This window comes from Ranitomeya imitator, chromosome 1, assembly GCF_032444005.1.
Source record: "Ranitomeya imitator isolate aRanImi1 chromosome 1, aRanImi1.pri, whole genome shotgun sequence".
NCBI classification, from domain to species: domain Eukaryota; kingdom Metazoa; phylum Chordata; class Amphibia; order Anura; family Dendrobatidae; genus Ranitomeya; species Ranitomeya imitator.
This window is the reverse complement of record NC_091282.1, coordinates 818,445,832-818,467,844: the sequence shown is the minus strand read 5'-3', so window position 1 is coordinate 818,467,844 and position 22,013 is coordinate 818,445,832. Positions and strand designations below refer to the sequence as shown.

Sequence of the window (22,013 nt, the reverse complement as noted above, 5' to 3'; positions counted from 1 at the left end):
CGAAAGGGCAAACTTTGAAAAACTAATATTTCTGTCAGTCCCCCTAGGGAACGTGTATCTGCGATTACCTGATTTCTTGGAAAATGTGCTGCAATACTGTAATTGCAAACTATTTTAAAGTAGTTGGAGTGGCCAATGCTGGGATCAGCTACAGTCCGGACTTCCTCTTCATATTCAATTTGTCCGTAGGCAGGGACAGTGATGCCAGCGCTGATTGGGCGCCGGGCGTCTCCTATCACAACAACACACAAACGCCACTGGCAGAGCGATTGCCGACAGCGTGGTAATGGTGCCGCACAGGAGGTGATTATAAGCTTTATTATTTTATGGAGGCCAAACATTTTGATGGAGTTGTCCTAGCAGTGGACGTTACCCCACATTTTTAAGAAAATTGCTACTTTTTCCATATATTTATATTTCATTCAATATATATATATATTTTTTTTTGTACTATTGATGTCTTAATTGAAATTTTAACTGCACTGCAAACAATTATTTGTCAAACGTGCGTGAAACTACAACTTTGCTTATTCAGTTATTTTAGACAGATCCATGAACTGTAAATTTTTACCAAATGTCTCTTTTTTTACGCTTCTCCCACCAGTCCTCCCCAGGAGTCAGGATTTTGAAACTGGTGCAGTTTTGCAACTTTTTAAAATAATTGCAATATAGTATTCTTGATTTTGCGTCAAATTCATCAATTGCATGTATCATTTGAAAGATTTTGGTGCAAAAAATGGCAGTGAATACTACAAGACAAAAAAATAACGTTGACTTTAATAAATTGCAAATGATGAATCGGGCCCACAGTCTGTTGGAAACCATCACTCTTTATTATCTATTGGTAGACATGATAGGAAATAACACTGTCATACAGATAGCATATGTCTAAACTGATTTTATCTGTTTAGCTTACTGAACAGAAGACTGACAGCTGCTGTAAGGTGCTTTGTTATAGCAGTGCTCCCATCATCGCCTTTATATGATCTATGCTGGAAATGAGATGTTAATCTAATCTGTCTCTGCTTTCCTATTTCTCTTTTCAGGTTTGCACAGGACATCTTCTTACCATTCTCAATAGTCACTACCAGGATGTCACCTGCCTCACCTTCACAGACGACAGTAGTCATTTCCTGAGCGGAGCCAAGGATAGTCTTGCTCTTGTGTGGAACCTTTTCAGGTGAGATCTGTTCTTAAAGCGAAGCTCAGGTTTCTGGTGCTGTAGGATTTTTACAATAACTGTTTATTCCAGGAGCTACAAGAAGGATTAGTCTGGTATGCATTCATTCATTCTCTGATAACTTGAAGATGGGCAGAACATGCTCCACTATACACCTTGCATCTATACTGAATGTTTGATTTTCACAATGGAATTAAACAATGCTTCCTTTGTTATTCTGTGAGATGTTTCTGTGGTTTGAGTCTAAACTTTTTTTTCCTTGGCTAACTTAGAAATGTATTGTGTGATATGGAACATTTGTTCACATGCCATGTTTTTCAAGGCAAGTGAAATAGTCTTGATTTTCAAGTGGAATCCACTCCCAGTAAATGCCGATGCAGCTCCATCCAAAGTGTAGTGGTTATTGCAGTACAGCTTCATTTCAGAAAAACAGGAGCTGGCAACAGCGACTTTGTATGGAGGTGCACTTAGCTACTCCACTCAGTGTTTATAGTCAACATCACAGAGCACAAGCTAGCTGAACAATTGGGGGCGTTGAGTGTCGAGCCAATATGCTATTGAGGATAGGTCATCAAATACTTTCCCAGACAACGTTAATATAGTGATTTTATTTTAATATGTTAGTTTTTTTTTTTATATAGTGATCTTACTGCTGACTAACTCTAGAAATGGCGTGTTTAATTTACAAGTGCTTCTCACTAAATTTGAATACCATCAAAAAGTTATTTTATTTCAGTTCATCAATACAAAAAAGTGAAACTCATAAATTATATAGAGACATTAGAGTGATCTATTTCAAGTGTTTATTTCTGTTAATGTTGATGATTATGGCTTACAGCCAATGAAAGCCCAAAAGTCATTATCTCAGTAAACTAGAATACTTTATAACACCAGCTTGAAAAATAATTTTAAAATCCGAAATATTGCCCTACTGAAATGTATGTTCGGTAAAGGCTCCTTTTTCACCAATTACTGGCATCAATGCGGCATGGAGGTGATCAGTCTGTGGCACTGCTGAGGTGTTATGGAAGCCCAGTTTGCTTTGATAGCAGCTTTCAGGTCATCTGCATTGTTGGGTCTGGTGCCTCTCATCTTCTTTTGACAATACTCCATAGGTTCTCTATGAGGTTAAGGTCAGGCGAGTTTGCTGGCCAATCAAGCACAGTGATACAGTTGTTTTTTTAAACAGGTATTGCTACTTTTGACAGTGTGGACAGGTGCCAAGTCCTGCTGGAGAATGAAATTTCCATCTCCAAAAAGCTTGTCAGCAGAGGGAATCACGAAGTACTCTAAAATTTCCTGGTAGGCCGGTTTCACTTGTCAGTGGCTCCAGTACGTGAGGTGACAGTTTCCTCACGTACCGGAGACACTGACTCACGTAGACATATTAAAATCAATGTGTCTCTGCACATGTCAGCGTGTTTTCTCCATCGTCTCATTGGGGGACACAGGACTGTGGGGTGTATGCTACTGCCGCCAGGAGGCTGACACTAAGTAGGTATATATAAAAAAAAAAGTTAGCTCCTCCTCCATAGTATACACCTTGCCACTGGCCCTGACAGCTCCAGTTTATGCTTAGTGTCCGTAGGAGGCACATCTCTGGGTTTTCCCAGATGCTTTTTTCTCTGAAGATAAGACAGGGGCGACGGACCCTTTTGAAGGGGTCCGATCTCCCCAAACCAACAACGGGCGAGCACGTGGAGTGTCGCCTCCACGTATCCTCTCCCGCGACGTGGGATTTTTTTACCGGACTAAGAACCTGACCACCCTGAGGTAACGGAACCCTAGGTTGTACAGGCATTCATTCCTTGTCCGTGCAGCCTCCACTTCATCACCAATGCACGACTACGGTGTTTAAAGGAGGCAGACGGTCCCTCTCCTCGCCTTCTGAAGGGTGTAATGAGTTAGGGTGCCTGCACCGTCTTTTAATATTTATATATGTATATATATATTTATATATGTATATATATATTTATATGTGGATTTTTTATGTCTAACCTTATGCGCTGTCAGAGGGCTGCACGGGGGGGGGGGGCTCCTGCTTCATCGCGCGTTCTGCTGGCGACTATATCCGGCGCTGTGCTGGTTTCTAGCGTTTTTTTCCCCACAAGCAAACTTCAGCAGAGGCATGGGCGGAAGTCCCGCCCCTTTTTTAGGCGGTTTCCTGTTCGCTGAGGCATTATGGATCTTGTAGTCTGAGCATGGGCGGAAGTCCCGCCCCTTTTTCGGCGGCTTCCTGCTTTCTCTGTACAGCCTGTGGCATTATGGGTCTTGTAGTCTGGGGGAAGTCCCGCCTCCATGGCGACGGTTTACTTCCTGTTTTGAGCACCCAGCTTTCCCGGGAGAGCAGGTGAAAGAGTAAAATCTAGATCCCTGCTTCGGCCTAAACCGGGTCCATGTGCGGTAACTCCTCCCACTTTTTTCAGGCATCCGCCCTGTGAATTAGTTTATATGTGTGGTTTGCACAGGAGACATGGTTCAGTGTTTGAGAGCATACGGGGACACAGGACTGGGGTAAGTGCTACTTCCCTCAGCCTGACAGCAGTATTTGTTCTAGACCTAGTAGCTCATAAGGAGATACGGAGCATAGCAGCAGCAGCAATAGTCATCATGTCTAGAAAGACTAAGACTCACTCAGTTCTGTATACCTCATGCATTACCTGTCAGTCTGCTTTTCCGCATGCGCAAAGTAACCATTTCTGTGAGGCTTGTGATTCCGAGCGCGTGCAGGAGCCCCCGTGTGCTACCCTGTCTGCTTCCCCGCCGGCTATCCTGCCGGGTGTGCCTGTACCTGGGTCGGCAGTGTCTCCCCCTGAGTGGGTCATATCATTAACGCAATCTATGGCGTCTCTAACAAAGGCGGTTGAGTCCCTTCAAGCCCCTGTCAGGGACATTCATCCGCCTGTTTTGGAAAGATCCTCCGATTTTCAGGATCTTCCGGCCTGCAGGGGCCGTACTCCCTCTAGGCAGACACAGGGGAAACGATCCCACTCAGCGTCTCCCGGTCCGTCAGGTGCATCAGCATCTTTGAATCCCGTCTCTCGATCTCCCTCTCCTGCGGAATTGAGTGAGCACGGTTCGGACTATGACTCAGAGGGGTCTTTTGATTTAGAAACTCCTGGTTATCAGGAATCTGTTGACAGTCTCATTGAGGCCGTTAACCAGACTTTGGGAGTAGAGGATGTGGCCACCTTACCTTCTGGTCATAAGGTGTCCTTTAAGAAATTCAAGCAACCTCATAAGGTGTTTTCTACTCATCCTGAGTTTGAGGATTTAGTTCAACGTCACATGGAGCGACCGGATAAACGTTTCTTAGGCCAGAAGGCCCTAGGTGCAGGGTATCCGTTCGCTCCAGAGCTTTGTAAAAAGTGGGCAGAATCCCCTTCAGTGGATCCTCCCGTATCCCGTTTGGCCTCTAGTACGTTGCTGTCTCTTCCTAATGGGTCGTCTATTAAGGATCCGACTGATCGGCTCCTAGAGAGTCTAGCTCGGTCTCTGTTTGAGGCTTCAGGGTCAGCCCTCGCACCGTCTTTTGCGGCCACATGGGTTGCCAAAGCTATGATAGCTTGGTCAGAGTCTGTAACTAAGGCTCTTCAGGATAAGGGGTTTCCTGTAGAGGTGATAGAGATGTCAAATCAGATATCTTTAGCAGGAAATTATCTGATTAATGCATCCTTGGATGCGGCAAATTGTTCAGCATTGGCTGCGGCAAATGCTATTGCTATCAGAAGGGCCCTATGCCTAAGAAATTGGCGGGCGGACTCTACTTCAAAGAAGTCCCTTACATCCCTTCCTTATCAAGGTGTCCGTCTTTTTGGCGAAAAATTGGATCAGCTTATATCTGATACCACGGGAGGTAAAAGTAATTTCCTTCCTCAACAAAAGGTTAAGCAACCTTTTCGTCGCCAATTTCAAGCAAGATTTAAATCCTTTCGTAACTCCCGGTGGTCTGTGGCACCAAGCGCAGGTCCCCCATGTCGGCCTGTCCAAGACCGGGAGCACCAGGTCTCCTATAGGGCCAATCCATTGGCAAGAATGCGGTATCAACCGTCAAGATCTAGGGGATCTAGATATCCTCGATCTTCGGCTAAATGACTGGAGGCAGCCTCTCGTCGCTTCCAACAGAGTAGGCGGTCGCCTACTACTGTTCCATCAGTCCTGGCTGTCAGTTGTTCACGACAGATGGGTAAGAGACCTGGTGGTTTCAGGGTACAAAATAGTTTTCCTGTTTCCCTCCAGGCCGGTTTTTTCCGTCCAGTCTTCCCAGTTCAAAAACCCGTCTAAGAGCTTTATTCAGAGCAGTCGAGTCTCTTCAGTCCAACGGGGTCATTGTCCCTGTTCCAAAGGAAGAAAGGTTCAAGGGGTTTTATTCAAATCTGTTTACAGTTCCCAAAAAGAATGGGACCGTGAGACCCATTCTGGACCTAAAGTGTCTAAACAAATTCATCAGCACTCGTCGCTTCCGTATGGAATCTCTCCGCTCGGTCATTGCGGCTATGGAAAGGGGAGAATTCCTGGCTTCCATAGATATTCAAGACGCCTATCTGCACGTTCCTATATTTCCTCCTCATCAAAAATTTCTACGGTTTTCCATAGGCGAGCGACACTTCCAATTCACTGCATTACCTTTCGGGCTCGCCACTGCTCCCAGGGTGTTCACGAAGGTGACAGTGGTGTCAATCCTGCACTCTCGAGGCATAGTCATTCTGCCTTACTTAGACGATCTCTTAGTCAAAGGACCAACTTTTCAGGCATGCAGGGACCACGTCAACATCTCTTTGGACACCCTAGCTCGTCTAGGGTGGCTGGTCAATTTAAAGAAGTCATCTCTAGTACCATCTCGGAAGATCTCTTTTTTAGGGATGATCTTCGACACCTCTCGGGGGCTAACTATTTTACCCCAGGACAAGGTGCTTTGTCTCCGGCAGGAGGTAAAAATTCTTCGGCAGCCAAGTTTCCATTCAATCCGGTTCTGCATGAAGGTCTTGGGCAGGATGGTAGCAGCTATAGAAGCGGTTCCATTCGCCCAATTCCATCTTAGTCCTCTCCAACAGGCACTTCTGTCAGCCTGGGACAGGAGTCCTTTGTCTCTCAACCTCAGGTGTCATCTGGCTCCTGGGGTCAGGCAATCCCTGATATGGTGGATGAGGAGTTCCTCCCTACTTCAGGGGAAAGCCTTTCCTCCAGTTCATTGGCTGGTAGTCACTACGGACGCCAGCCTTCTCGGTTGGGGAGCAGTGTTTCTCCAGCACACGGCTCAGGGCCGTTGGTCCCCAAGGGAATCAACCCTTCCAATCAATCTGTTGGAAATAAGGGCAATTTGGCTGGCTTTGCAGCACTTTCACCATCTTCTGGCGGGTCGCCCGGTGCGGATCCAATCGGACAATGCCACGGCCGTGGCCTACGTAAATCATCAGGGGGGCACTCGCAGCAGATCAGCCATGCGCGAGGTAGGACAAGTCCTCCGCTGGGCCGAGAACAATCACTCTGTGATCTCGGCAGTTTACATCCCGGGCAAAGAGAACTGGGCAGCGGAGTTTCTGAGCCGACAGGGTCTTGCGCCCGGGGAATGGTCTCTTCACCCCGATGTTTTTCGGCAGATATGTCTACGCTGGGGAATTCTGGACGTGGATCTAATGGCCACCGGGTCGAATACCAAAGTACCCAGGTTTGTTGCACGGTTTTGAGATCCAGGAGCAATTGCCGTAGACGCACTAGTCCTATCTTGGAACCAATTTCGTCTTCCATATCTGTTTCCCCCTCTGGCGCTGCTTCCAAAGGTCGTCAGGAAGATCAAGTTAGAGGGAGTTCCGACAATTCTAGTCGCCCCAGATTGGCCTCGGAGGTCATGGTACGCAGACCTAGTTCAGCTGATCGTCGGGGTTCCTTGGCAGCTACCAATGCAGCCAGATCTTCTGTCGCAGGGGCCGATATTCCACCAGAACTTAGAGGCCCTGCGTTTGACGACTTGGCCGTTGAATCTTGGATTCCGACCCAGGCCGGTTTTTCTCAGAAAGTAGCCTCAACTATGGTTAATGCTCGAAAGACAGCTTCAGCACGCATTTACCACCACACCTGGAAAGTCTTTCTCTCATGGTGCAGGAAGAAGGGTCTTCCTCCTCTTCGGTTTTCCATTCCTAATGTCCTAGCTTTTCTCCAATCTGGTCTAGACTCAGGTCTCGCTCCAAGTACCCTTAGGAGGCAAATCGGTTCTTTTCCAGCGCAGGATCGCTACCAATCTGCAAGTAAAAACTTTTTTGCAGGGAGTCTCTCATATAGTCCCTCCTTACAAAGCTCCGATAGAAGCTTGGGACCTTAATTTGGTCTTGAGTGTTCTTCAGGAACCTCCATTTGAGCCCCTCCAAGATATTCCTTTAAGGTACCTTTCTTGGAAGGTTTTGTTTCTGGTAGCTATAACATCCATTAGGCGGGTATCGGAATTAGCGGCCTTGTCCTGTCAGGCGCCGTTTCTACAATTTCATCAGGATAAGGTGGTGCTGAGACCAGCACCTTCCTTTTTGCCAAAAGTAGTCTCCTCATTCCACATTAATGAGGACATTGTCTTGCCTTCTTTTTGTCCTGCGCCTACACACCGGGTGGAAAAAGCTCTCCATACTCTAGATTTGGTGAGAGCTCTGAGAAGATACGTTTCTCGGACCGCTTCTTTTCGAAAGACGGATGTTCTGTTTGTTCTTCCTGCGGGTCATAAAAAGGGACTCGCAGCCTCTAGATCAACCTTAGCCAGATGGCTAAGAACCACTATTCAGGAGGCCTACCGTATCAAGGGTGCAGCCATCCCGGCTGGGATCAGGGCACACTCTACTCGGGCGGTAGGGGCTTCCTGGGCGCTTCGGCACCAAGCTTCAGCAGAGCAGGTTTGCAAAGTGGCCACTTGGTCCAGCCTGCACACTTTCTCTAAACATTATAATATCCACACTCAGGCCTCTGCTGATGCAAGTTTGGGAAGGAAAATTCTTCAGGCTGCGGTATCACACCTATAGGCGGTAAGTGCCTAGGGATTTTCTTCCAGTGAGTCTTCTTCCCACCCTGGGACTGCTTTGGGACATCCCACAGTCCTGTGTCCCCCAATGAGACGATGGAGAAACAGGGATTTTTGTGTTACTCACCGTAAAATCCTTTTCTCCGAGTCGTTCATTGGGGGACACAGCTCCCTCCCTATTCATTTTATTTGTCTATGGGGTTGTTCAGACTATAGTATTATTCTAGATGCAGGTAAAGAAGCTGCGGAGACACCATCACGTGTTTCTCGACGCAAGCAGTGAATAGCCAGGCCTTTCCCCGGGAAGGAACAACCACGGGAAGGGCAGCATCCTATGAAGGAAAGCCACCTATGCCAAGCATGGTATCCATCCACAGACAGCTGTTTCGGGGTGTTTGCCCCTCATCAGTGTGGAGTAGGAATCTGGCTATTAGGAGCAGTGCCTAGTAAAAAGGCTATAAAGGCACAGATGATTGGCCTCGGGGAGACCAAAACATCCAACACTGCGGAGACACCATCACGTGTTTCTCAACGCAGTGATTCCAGAACACTGCCCCCATCCCTTATGGGAAATATGCAGATGCAGGTAAAGAAGCTGTGGAGACACCATCACGTGTTTCTCGACGCAAGCAGTGAATAGCCAGGCCTTTCCCCGGGAAGGAACAACCACGGGAAGGGCAGCATCCTATGAAGGAAAGCCACCTATGCCAAGCATGGTATCCATCCACAGACAGCTGTTTCGGGGTGTTTGCCCCTCATCAGTGTGGAGTAGGAATCTGGCTATTAGGAGCAGTGCCTAGTAAAAAGGCTATAAAGGCACAGATGATTGGCCTCGGGGAGACCAAAACATCCAACACTGCGGAGACACCATCATGTGTTTCTCAACGCAGTGATTCCAGAACACTGCTGCCCTTCCCGTGGTTGTTCCTTCCCGGGGAAAGGCCTGGCTATTCACTGCTTGCGTCGAGAAACACGTGATGGTGTCTCCGCAGCTTCTTTACCTGCATCTGCATATTTCCCATAAGGGATGGGGGCAGTGTTCTGGAATCACTGCGTTGAGAAACACGTGATGGTGTCTCCGCAGTGTTGGATGTTTTGGTCTCCCCGAGGCCAATCATCTGTGCCTTTATAGCCTTTTTACTAGGCACTGCTCCTAATAGCCAGATTCCTACTCCACACTGATGAGGGGCAAACACCCCGAAACAGCTGTCTGTGGATGGATACCATGCTTGGCATAGGTGGCTTTCCTTCATAGGATGCTGCCCTTCCCGTGGTTGTTCCTTCCCGGGGAAAGGCCTGGCTATTCACTGCTTGCGTCGAGAAACACGTGATGGTGTCTCCGCAGCTTCTTTACCTGCATCTGCATATTTCCCATAAGGGATGGGGGCAGTGTTCTGGAATCACTGCGTTGAGAAACACGTGATGGTGTCTCCGCAGTGTTGGATGTTTTGGTCTCCCCGAGGCCAATCATCTGTGCCTTTATAGTATTATTCTAGACATGTTGTCTTTGCTCTAATGCTGTTTTGTTTTCTCTATCTCCTACTGCTTGTGCACCAAACTGGAGCTGTCAGGGCCAGTGGCAAGGTGTATACTATGGAGGAGGAGCTAACTTTTTTTTTTTTTTTTATACCTACTTAGTGTCAGCCTCCTGGCGGCAGTAGCATACACCCACAGTCCTGTGTCCCCCAATGAACGACTCGGAGAAAAGGATTTTACGGTGAGTAACACAAAAATCCCTGTTTCACGGACCGTGTGTCCGTTTGAAAAACACGGAGACATGTCAGTGTTCGTGGGAGCGCACGGTTCACACGGACCCATTAAAGGATGTTGTCCGTGTGCCGTGCAGGAGACATCGCTACAGTACGCGCTGTCCCCCCAGCTTGTGGTGCTGAAGCCCCATTCATTTCTTCTCTCCAGCAGTGTTCGCTGGAGAGAAGGAATGAAAAATCTTCTTTTTTTTTTTGTTAAAATAAAGTTCCCGGTAATCTCCCACTCCCTCCCCCTGTGCGCCCGCCCGCTGGCATTAAAATACTTACCCAGCTTCCTCTCAGCGTCTCAGCTCTTCCTGTATGAGCAGTCACGTGGTGCCGCTTATTACAGTGATGAATATGCGGCTCCACCCCTATGGGAGGTGGAGCCGCATATTCATCACTGTAATAAGCGGCACCACGTGACCGCTCATACAGGAAGAGCTGCGACGCTGAGAGGAAGCGCCGAGTGAGCTGGGTAAGTATTTTAATGCCAGCAGGCGGGCGCACAGGGGGAGGGAGGGGGGAGATTACCGGGAACTTTATTTTCACACAAAAAAAAAAAAAGATTTTTCATTCCTTCTCGCCAGCAAACGCTGCTGGGAAGAAGGAATGAATTCTGGATTCAGCACCCAAAGCAGGGGACAGCGCTTAACTGTAGCGCTGTCTCCTGCACGGTGCGTGTGGTACCCAGTCGGCACACGGCTGCCGCACGTGTGCCACACTGATGTGCCACGTGAGCACACGGACACTTATAACTCCAGTAACGATTTTTCCGGTACCGGAATTATCTGGACGTGTGGGACAGGCCATAGACAGCTGCGCTGATTTTGGTCTTGATGAAACACAGTGGACCTACACCAGCAGATGACATGACTCCCCAAATCATCACTGATTGTGGAAACTTCACACTAGACCTCAAGCAGCTTGGATTGTGTGCCTCTCCATTCTTCCTCCAGACTCCTGGGACCTGGATTTCCAAATGAAATTTCATCTGAAAACAACCCCTTGGACCACTGAGCAACAGTCCAGTTCTTTTTCTCCTTGGTCCAGGTAAGACGCTTCTGGTGTTGTCTATTGGTCATGAGTGGCTTGACACAAGGAATTCAACACTTGTAGCCCATGTCCTGGTAACATCTGTGTGTGGTGGCTCTTGAAGCAATGACTCCAGCAGCAGTCCACTGCTTGTGATTCTCCCTCAAATTTTTGAATGGCCTTTTCTGAACAATCCTTTCATGGTTGCGGTTATCCCGGTTGCTTGTGCACCTTTTTCTACCACACTTTTTCCTTCCTCTCAACTTTCCATTAATATGCTTGGATACAGCACTCTGTGAACAGCTGGCTTCTTTAGCAATGACCTGTTGTGGCTTACCTTCCATGTTGAGTGTGTCAATGACTGCCTTCTGGACATTTGTCAAGTTAGCAGTCTTCTCCATGATTGTGAAACCGAATAAGGGACCTTTTTGAACGCTTAGGAAGCCTTTGCAGCTGTTTTTTGTTAATTATTCTAATTCACTGAGATAATGACTTTTGGGTTTTCTTTGGCTGTAAGCCATAATCATCAACATTAACTTTTTGTATTGAAGAACTGAAATAAATTAACTTTTTGATATTCTGATTTAGTGAGAAATTCTTGTACATGCGTTTTTTTTGTTATGCACAAAGCTACTTTTATGTATATTTTTGAAACTTTTCTACACTTGAAATTATTGTGTATGATTATGGCTTGCCCCTTCTTTGTCATCTCTACAGGTCCCCTTTTAGTGTTGTTGTTTTTTTTTTTTTGTTCAGTTAAAAATATTATTTTTAACTTGGGTCCTGATTGTTAATGCTGATAATATACTGTTTTATTTTGTAAGTTTCAAAGAACTGAGTCACTGTCAATTCCTGACTGATTACTACTAGTATGGTCACAATTATGACCTCTGTATATGTCAGCAAAGTGTATATATTTTTCTGTGAATCTGTGAAAAGACAAGATGACAATTGTCCTATGCGTTCGCATTTTACACTATTCGATACAACCAAACATAGCGCTACATCATCATATAAAAATGATATCTACTTTTGAATAACGTAACACTTTTGAGTATTGTTGGTTTCTTTCTCGCCTCATTGTGGGACACAGGTAACCATGGGGTGTATGCTGCTGTCACTAGGAGGCTGACACTATGCAAATAAAGAAGTAACCCCTCCCCGGCAGTATACACTCTCCGACAGGCACCAGGCAACTCAGTTTTTGCTTAGTGTCTGTAGGAGGCGGACCTGGATCTAACACCAGATCCGCATTTCTTTTACAGGGATTTGTTTTGTTTATTAACCTATTCCACCTTTTCAGACACTTTTCTTCAGAGTAACAGGGTGCAGTTTTCTCACCCTGTTTTCCCCACTTTGAGCGACCGAGAGAGCAGTGTGGTATCACCCACATTGCACCCTCTCGGACCCGCTGGGCAGGACCTTGTCCAATGTCACCCTTCGGGTGTTCAGGGTGACCTTCTTCCTCGGTGGCTGGTCCTGCCAGTTTCCCCTCCTCATCCCTCTCCTTTGAGTGGGCTGAGAGGAAGACGGTGGTCACTTCCAGTGACCCTCTCCCCCTGGTTAGGGGTCGACGCCGTCTTCTGCGCCAGAGAGTTCGTGGCGTGGGAAGGAGGACTTCTTCCAGGACCCTCTAGTCTACAAGGGATCCTGATGGTTCCTTATCTCCAGGTAAGGGATCTTCAATCAACAAAGCATCCCCCTGTCCCCCTTCCTTCCCTCACCCTGCCCGGCAGCGATCTCCATATAGCTTACCAGGCTTCCCCTGTGATAGGAGAGAGGGTCGCATTTTCAGGCGCTGGGACGCGCTAAACCGCGGGGAAAGGCTTCGCATAACGCCGGCATTCTTTCCCTCCTTTTTATTTAAGCTTGCAGGCGCGCATACCATTTTTTTTTTTTTTCTCTGTCTTCCCGGCTTTTCTCCTTTTTTGGCGCATGAGCGCCCTCTGGTGACGGCCGGCATTATTGCGGCCGGGAATCTTTCAGCGCTGTTGGGGGCGTTTCTTCTGCTTACCCCTTCAGCGCTTGTGCCCGCCCACAGCGTCGCGCTGTCTCGGCGCTCTTTTTACCGCTTCCTGCTCCCTGTCAGTTTGCTCACCGCGTGGGACAGAAGATTTTGGGGGGAACACAGGCACCTGCGGCTGCCGCTGTTTTCTTGGAGGGCTCAGCGCTACTGCTCTCTCGGGCTCAACTCCTCCCGGCAGTACTTCTCCGCTCCAGGACAAGGTAATATCCACCTATGTCCGACCCCACCCCGGCCTTTGCCACTACGGCCATCCATTACGCCTGCGCTCACTGTAAGAAAAAGTGGGCCTCAGGTCAGCCTTCACCCTTCTGCCTGTCCTGCGTTCCTCCCACCATGTCCGTCCCTCAGGAAGCTCCCAGGTCCCGGGATGAGTGCACCCCCCTCCCCCGGAGTGGGCTGTTGCAATGTCTCAATCAGTGTCTGACCTGACTAAGGTGTTTCAGTCCCTGGTCCAGGCACTTGAACGTATCCCGCTTCTCTCTAATGCCACCAGTGCCACGAACGCCTCACACGGCGATTCGCTCGCACCTGTCCTAGACCCTCACAGAGGCAGACCGGACGAAAGAGACAGAAAACGGACCTTCTCTAGATCCTCGTCCAGTTCCCTGGACGGGCTTCCCTTATCTGCTCGTTCCCACTCCTCGCAGGAGGACATCGGGTCTGATCTATCCTCTCAGTCGGAATCTGACTCTGATGCAGATCAGACTTCCGAAACGCAGGAGATGGTTGATAGCCTTATTTCGGCTATCATTCAGACGCTTGATCTTAAGGAGGATAAAGCGAGCTCTCAGGACGTCTCCGTTGCGTTTAAACGGATTAAACGTCCTTCTTGGTTTTTTCCTAATCACAGGGAGTTTGACAACACTACTTCTACACACTGGGAAAATCCTGGCAAGCGTTTCCCTGGCAGGTAACGGTTTGACGTGTTATACCCTTTTCACTCCGACCTTGTCTCCAAATGGTCCGAGTCTCCTAAGTTCAACCAGCCCCTCTCCAGGCTATCCTCGCAGACGGTTCTGTCTATCCCAGACGTGGCTTCCCTTAACCCCTTCATGACCGGGGGATTTTTCGTTTTTCCGTGTTCGTTTTTCGCTCCCCTCCTTCCCAGAGCCATAACTTTTTTATTTTTCCGTCAATTTGGCCATGTGAGGGCTTATTTTTTGCGGGACGAGTTTTACTTTTGAACGACATCATTGGTTTTAGCATGTCGTGTACTAGAAAACGGGGAAAAAAATTCCTAGTGCGGTGAAATTGCAAAAAAAGTGCAATCCCTCATTGGTTTTTTGTTTGGCTTTTTTGCTAGGTTCACTAAATGCTAAAAATGACCTGCCATTATGATTCTCCAGGTCATTACGAGTTCATAGACACCAAACATGACTAGGTTATTTTTTATCTAAGTGGTGAAAAAAAATTCCAAACTTTGCTAAAAAAAAAAAAAAATAAAAAAAAAAAAAATTGCGCCATTTTCCGATACTCGTAGCGTCTCCATTTTTCATCATCTGGGGTCGGTTGAGGGCTTATTTTTTGCGTGCCGAGATGACGTTTTTAATGATAGCATTTCGGTGCAGATACGTTCTTTTGATCGCCCGTTATTGCATTTTAATGCAATGTCGCGGCGACCAAAAAAACGTAATTTTGGCGTTACGAATTTTTTTCCCGCTACGCTGTTTAGCGATCAGGTTAATACTTTCTTTTAATTGATAGATCGGGCGATTCTGAGCGCGGCGATACCAAATATGTGTAGATTTGATATTTTTTTTTATTGATTTATTTTGATTGGGGCGAAAGGGGGGTGATTTAAACTTTTATGTTTTTTTTTATTTTTTTCACATTTTTTTAAACTTTTTTTTTTAACTTTTGCCATGCTTCAATAGCCTCCATGAGAGGTTAGAAGCAGGCATAGCACGATCGGCTCTGCTACATAGCAGCGATCTGCTGATCGCTGCTATGTAGCAGAATTGCAAGTGTGCTGTGAGCGCCGACCACCTGGGGGCGCTCACAGCGACGGGCAATCAGTAACCATAGAGGTCTCAAGGACCTCTATGGTTACCATTCACAAGCATCGCCGACCCCCGATCATGTGACGGGGGTCGGCGATGACGTCATTTCCGGCCGCCCGGCCGGAAGCGGTAGTTAAATGCCGCTGTCTGCGTTTGACAGCGGCATTTAACTAGTTAATAGGTGCGGGCAGATCGCGATTCTGCCCGCGCCTATTACGGGCACATGTCAGCTGTTCAAAACAGCTGACATGTCCCGGCTTTGGTGCGGGCTCACCGCGGAGCCCTGCATCAAAGCAGGGGAGCCGGCATCGGACGGTATAGTACGTCCGATGCCGGTAAGGGGTTAAGGACCCCACGGACAGGCAAATCGAGGCATTAGCAAAATCGGCATTTGAGGCTTCCGGAGCCTCTCTCTGCCCTTGTTTCGCCTCATCCTGAGTAGCCAAGGCTGTGTCAGCCTGGGCCAAAACCCTGCGCAGGGGCATTTTGGCCTCTGCTCCTGCTGAGGAACTGTCTGATTTAGCGGATCAGATTTCTCTTGCGGGAAAATACCTCATGAATGCCTCCCTTGATGCAGCGGCCTGCTCCACCAGGGCTAACAGCAACATTGTGGCCATTCGCCGGATTCTCTTGCTAAAGGCGTGGAACGCTGACCCCGCTTCTAAAAAATCTCTCACTGGTCTGCCCTTCCAGGGTTCTAGACTCTTCGGCACGTAGCTGGATCAAATGATCTCGGACGCTACGGGTGGTAAGAGTACCTCGTTACCCCAATCCAAGCCGAAACGTCCCTTCAACCGGAGGGGCCCTCAGTCCTTTCGTCCCTTTCGGTCCTTCGCCTCCTCAGGAAACCAACCAGGACCGTTCTTCCTCGCGAGGAGACCGAAGAAAACCTTCTTTCAGGCCTCCACCGCGCTGGAGATCTAAGAGCCACCCCGCAAGACCATCTGGATCTTGGGGCCACAGGTCCTCTAATAAATGACGGGTCACCCCCACCTGGAAATCCCTCCAGGGTGGGAGGCCGACTTCTCCTGTTCTCAGAGGTGTGGCTATCGGTAGTCTACGACGCCTGGGTCAGGGAGATCGTCACTTCGGGCTACAAGATAGAATTTTCTTCGCCCCCAGGAAGACGTTTCTTGCTCTCTCGTCCTCCCAAACAGCCCTCCCACCTCTCAGGACTTCTCCAGGCCGTCGAGTCACTCCTCGCCTCAGGAGTCGTAGTTTTGGTGCCTCATCGCGAGCGGTTTTTGGGTTTTTACTCAAACCTGTTTGTGGTTCCAAAAAAGGACGGTTCTCTCCGTCCAATTTTGGATCTCAAGCGGCTGAACCGCCATCTCCTGATTCGGCGTTTCAGGATGGAATCTCTACGCTCGGTGATCGCGTCCATGGAACAGGGAGAGTTTGTGTTCCGTGCATATCCGAGATGCGTACCTTCACGTTCCTATTTGCGTACGGCATCAGAGATTCCTCCGGTTCGCGATCCAGGGTCATCATTATCAGTTCACGGCCCTCCCCTTTGGTCTGGCATCTGCGCCCAGGGTCTTCACGAAGGTCATGGCAGCTATCATGGCCATTCTTCGTTCGAAGGGGTTTCTGGTAATCCCATACCTCGACGACCTCTTGATCAAGGGTCCATCCCGTCAGGATTGCAGCCAAAGCCTCCAACTTACTCTTGACACGCTTCTTTGCCTCGGCTGGATAATCAATTATCAGAAGTCTTTCCTGATTCCAACTCAGCGCCTGGAGTTCCTGGGCGCATGGAATTTGATACCGCTCAGGCTCAGGTTTTTCTTCCCAAAGAGAAGTTCCTTTCCCTTCACCGGGGGGGGGGGGGGGGGGGGAGGGTCAGAGCTCTAAAGAGCCCGAATCCTCTGTCTCTCCGCCTCGCCATGAGGGTTCTGGGGAAAATGGTCGCTTCCATGAAAGCGGTCCTCTATGCTCAGTTCCACTCTTGTCCCCTCCAGCTGGCCCTTCTGTCTGCCTGGGACAGGAACACACTTTCCTTGGATCGTCCGTTTCGCCTCTCGCCCAGGGTGAAAGTCTCTCTCTTGGTGGATGCTGTCCATCTCCATTCTGCGCGGGAGGTCATTTCTCCACCGATGCCAGCCTCCAAGGTTGGGGAGCGGTTTTCCTCCACCTCACGGCCCAGGGCCGCTGGACTGCTCAGGAGGCGTGGCTCCCTATCAACCTCTTGGAAATCAGAGCCATCTTCCTAGCCCTCATCCACTGGGAGTCTCTCCTTTCAGGGAAACCGGTCCGCATTGTCGGACAATGCCACAGCCGTGGCTTACATAAACCATCAGGGAGGGACTCGCAGCGTACAAGTCATGGCAGAAGTGGCAAAAATTCTGCGTTGGGCGAGGATCACGTTCCCTCTGTCAGCCGTCCACTTCCCAGGGGTGGACAATTGGGAAGCCGACTTTCTCAGTCGCCAGGGCATCGTGGCGGGCGAGTGGTCTCTTCTCCCCTCATTCTTCAGCCAGATTTGCCAGCGGTGGGGCGTCCCAGACGTCGACTTGATAGCCTCCTGGGCAAACCACAAGGTTCCCCAGTACGTCTCCAGATCTTGGGATCCGATGGCCGTCGGATGCGACGCACTCGTGATCCCGTGGACTCAGTTCCAGATGCCCTATCTTTTCCCACCCCTCCCTTTGATCCCAAGGGTCGTAAAAAAGATCAAGACAGAAGGGGTCCCCGTACTCTTAGTAGCTCCAGATTGGCCTCGCAGGGCCTGTTATGCGGAACTGGTGAACATGCTATCGGACGTTCCGTGGAGGCTTCCGGATTGTCCAGACCTTCTTTCGCAGGGCCCCTCTTCCACCCGAATTCTCGGTCTCTGAATTTAACGGTATGGCCGTTGACGCCGCGGTCCTGAAGGACACGGGTTTTTCTCAGTGTCATCCAGACTATGTTAAAGGGAAGGTGCGACCAGTTTTTTTTTTGTAGTTTTTTTTGTGAGATTAAGCTTAAAATCGTAAATAAAAGGAATTAATGCAATGTTTGCACTGTTTGCAAACATTTCTATATGAAAAATATTATATATTTTCTTACAAATATATATATTGACCACTAGGGGGAGCATTTTCCGTTTTAGACCTCAAGCAGCTGTAGTAAGACTTACCAGCTTTACTCTTTGCTGGAAAATTGGGGCAGTAACTGCTGACATCACTATTTCCCTCCCCTTTTGGGTGGTCTAATATCCCTGGGGCAGAATGAAGAGCAGCATCACAGGGCAGAGCCATTTTGTGTGTGATTGACCTGTGATCTGCTATCACCAGCAGTCACTGCATCAGAAACACAGCTACAGAGTTTACAAAAAAGCAGAACACAGTGGGCTCAGCAGCATGGTGGACTGGAGGAAAAGTGAAGACGTGGTGTTTATGTATGGAGCAGCATTATCTGAGCAGAGCTGTCTGTGACTCATCCCTCAGTAAGATAAGAAGGAGAAGCTCCAGGTCTGCAGAGAATGGCCAGGCATTGTGGAGGAAGGGGAGAGATACATTGTATGGCAGAGAGAGAGCGAGGCAGGCTGTGAATGCAGCTTACCGGAGATCACAGGGTCTGTGTGTGAGGAGGCAGAGACAGAGCAGGAGAAGCACACAGGGAGGGCAGCGTGTGAGAGCAGAGGATGTCTGCCTAGGACGTGCAGCATGGAGATAAATCACCCACATTCCCCATCCTCCGGTTCCAGTGAGTGCTTCTCTCCTGCGATAGAAAGTAAGTGGAGCTCGGCAGATAGCACTGGGCTATTATAAAATGGCGGCCAATCACATCTACAGCAGTGAGTTGTGCAGCCCACAGAGGCGTGCCCAGCTCACTGCTAAAGCAGCTACAATGTTAGAGATAGGGTCAGCGCCGGTCTATTATCTCCTATGTCCATGGGGTGCCGTAAAATGACACATAGTGTCGTGAACTGCTGTGAAACCAAGATGTCAGCCCCACAGTACCTTCTTTAAACTCCTATTACACACGTAATCTGTTTCATATGCATTTAAAACTTGGTTATAGCAGCATGTTATGCTACATTACAGTGATTTATTAATGATCTACAAACGCGGTACCTTCCCTTTAAGGGCGAGAAAACCGGCTTCCTCGCGTATTTATGACAGGTGTTGGAAGGCCTTTTTCCGGTGGTGTCAGGACAACAATCTGTTTCCTATGACCTTTTCCCTTCCATCTATTCTCAGTTTCCTTCAAGCGGGTCTAGATTCGGGTCTTTCCCTTAGCACCTTGAAGGGTCAGATTTCCGCTCTGTCCGTTCTTTTTCAAAGAGACCTGGCCTCCCTGCCTCAGGTGCGGACCTTCATCCAGGGGGTCGCTCATATAGCTCCCCCTTATCGTCCTCCTGTCGAGCCTTGGGACCTCAACCTCGTTTTGGTCGCCCTCCAGCGTGCGCCCTTTGAACCGATTCAGGACATTTCCTTCTCATTTCTATCCTGGAAGGTGGCCTTTTTGGTCGCCATCACCTCCATTAGAAGAGTGTCGGAGCTGGCGGCCTTATCCTGTCGTTCTCCCTTTCTAGTCCTGCATCAGGACAAAGTGGTTCTTCGTCCGGTTCCTTCCTTTCTACCAAAGGTGGTTTCGGCTTTTCACATCAATGAGGACATTGTCCTCCCTTCCTTGTGCCCTTCCCCGGTTCATCCCTTGGAGAAATCTCTTCACAAGTTGGATGTGGTCAGGGCTATCTGAATTTATCTCGCCAGAACTGCCTCTTTTCGTCAGGCCGATTCTCTGTTCATCGTCTCGGAAGGGCGGCGAAAGGGGCTCCCCGCTTCCAAGTGCACAATTGCTCGTTGGATCTGTTCGGCGGTTCTGGAGGCATACCGTGTTCAAGACTAACGGCCTCCGTCGGGAGTGAGGGCTCACTCTACCCGGGCTGTGGGAGCTTCCTGGGCAGTCCGTCACCAAGCTTCAGCCTCGCAGGTTTGCAAGGCCGCAACGTGGTCATCCATTCACACCTTTGTCAAATTCTACAAGGTGCATACTCAGGCTTCTGCGGATGCGAGCCTGGGTAGGAGGATACTGCAGGCGGCGGTTTCCGACCGGCCGACCTAACTCTTCTTTTTCTGCAGAATATCCCGCCCTAGGGACTGCTTTTGGACGTCCCATGGTTACCTGTGTCCCCCAATGAGGTGAGAAAGGAGGGATGTTTGGTTCTTACAGTAAAATCTATTTCTTGGAGCCTTCATTGGGGGACACAGCACCCTCCCTTGAAGGTGTACCGTGTTGGCTAACGTGCCGTTGTTGTGGGTTGGTACATAGGTTGAGTTTTATATTACCTGTTCCTACTACTGCTTTTGCACCAACTGAGTTGCCTGGTGCTTGTCGGAGGGTGTATACTGCCAGGGAGGAGTTACTTATTTATTTGCATAGTGTCAGCCTCCTAGTGACAGCAGCATACACCCATGGTTACCTGTGTCCCCCAATGAAGGCTCCAAGAAAGAGATTTTACGGTAAGAACCAAAAATCCCTCTTTTAAGGTCTAGAAACCGAGAAAGTAGTAGTTTGTGGTATTATCTTTCCACATAAATTGACATCAGTCGTGTCTCTATTATGTTTGACCCTTTCCAACCATTTGGTGCTGGGTGAGCACCATGTACATCCAATTTTTTTGGCAATCTCTTCAGATGGAAAATGTGAGAAAGCAATCTGCATGCAAAACCTAATGACAATTTGCTGATGTTCATTTAAGTAGCATTATTTTTTCAATAAACTACATTTTTGTTGCTTCTTTAAAAAGTTAGACATTTGTTACACCTTTCAGTACTAACAGTGTCTTGTATCAGTGTTTTGCAGACTGAAGGCTCTCGAGGTACTGAACCTCGTCACATGTGGACCCAACATTCACTTCCTATCACTGATGTACAGTGTGGCACTGGAGGGCCCCAGTCCCGAGCAGTTACTTCATCTTTGGACCAGACAGTTAAGGTAATTAAATCCTGTAAATCAAGTTTAATTGTTTCTGTAGCTCGCAGTCTTCTTAGAGAACTATAGTAATAATTAGTTATTGGAGAACTATGGCAATGTTGACCAAAAAGTCTACATGCAGATTGATAAGTCACTGCTGTTTGTGGATTTTAAGGTAAAGGTGTCTGTATTTACAGTTCTATGCATAAGTTTTAGGCAGGTAGAGAAAAATGCTGCCAAGTAAGAATGCTTTCAAAAATAAAAAAAATTAGTTAATTTTTATAAATGTAAAAAAATTCAAAGGTAAATCAGCATAAGTTAAAAATCAAATCAATATTTGGTGTGAAGACCCTTTCATATCAAAACGTCAATTCTGCTAAGCACACAGGTATTTGAAGGAACTCGCCAGGGAGATGATTTCAGTCAACTTGGAAAACTAACCACAGATCAGCTGTTGCTGTGGGACTGCGCAATTCTTGAAATAGTTAATTATTATTATTATTTATTTATATAGCACCATTAATTCCATGATGCTGTACATGAGAAAGGAGTTACATACAGGGTTATAGATATCGATTACAGTAAGCAGGTTTACATTGACAGACTGGTACAGAGGGGAGAGGACCCTGTCCTTGCGGACTTACATGCTATGGTATAGTGGGGAAGAGACAGAAGGTAGGGGTGAGGCGGCGACTCTGGCGATGGCGAGGCGGTGGCTCTGGCGATGGTGAGGCGGCAGAATGGTTATTGCAGGCTGTAGGCTTTCTTGAAGAGATGGGTTTTCAGGTTCCGTCTGAAGGAGCCGAGGGTGGCGGATAGTCGGACGTGTTGAGGCATGGAATTCCAGAGGATGGGGGATATTCGGGAGAAATCTTGGAGGCGGTTGTGTGAGGAACGAATAAGTGTGGAGGAGAGTAGGAGGTCTTGGGAGGATCGGAGATTACGTGAGGGAAGATATTGGGAGATTAGTTCAGAGATATAGGGAGGGGACAGGTTGTGGATGGCTTTGTAGATCAGTGTTAGTAGTTTGAACTGGATTCGTTGGGGAATGGGGAGCCAGTGGAGGGATTTGCAGAGGAGAGAGGTGGATTAGCCGGGCAGCAGAGTTGAGGACAGACTG

General features: G+C 48.2%; 1 protein-coding gene across 1 annotated transcript in view; it reads left to right on the top strand.

Moving 5' to 3' along the window:
- Window positions 1-22,013, top strand: part of WDR18 (WD repeat domain 18) — a 93,722-nt gene that overhangs the window by 5,477 nt on the left and 66,232 nt on the right. Inside the window, exons 3-4 of the mRNA XM_069740047.1 lie at window positions 1,047-1,180; window positions 20,773-20,914. Of these exons, the coding sequence (XP_069596148.1) occupies window positions 1,047-1,180; window positions 20,773-20,914 (276 nt within the window). The remainder of the gene's footprint in view (window positions 1-1,046; window positions 1,181-20,772; window positions 20,915-22,013) is intronic.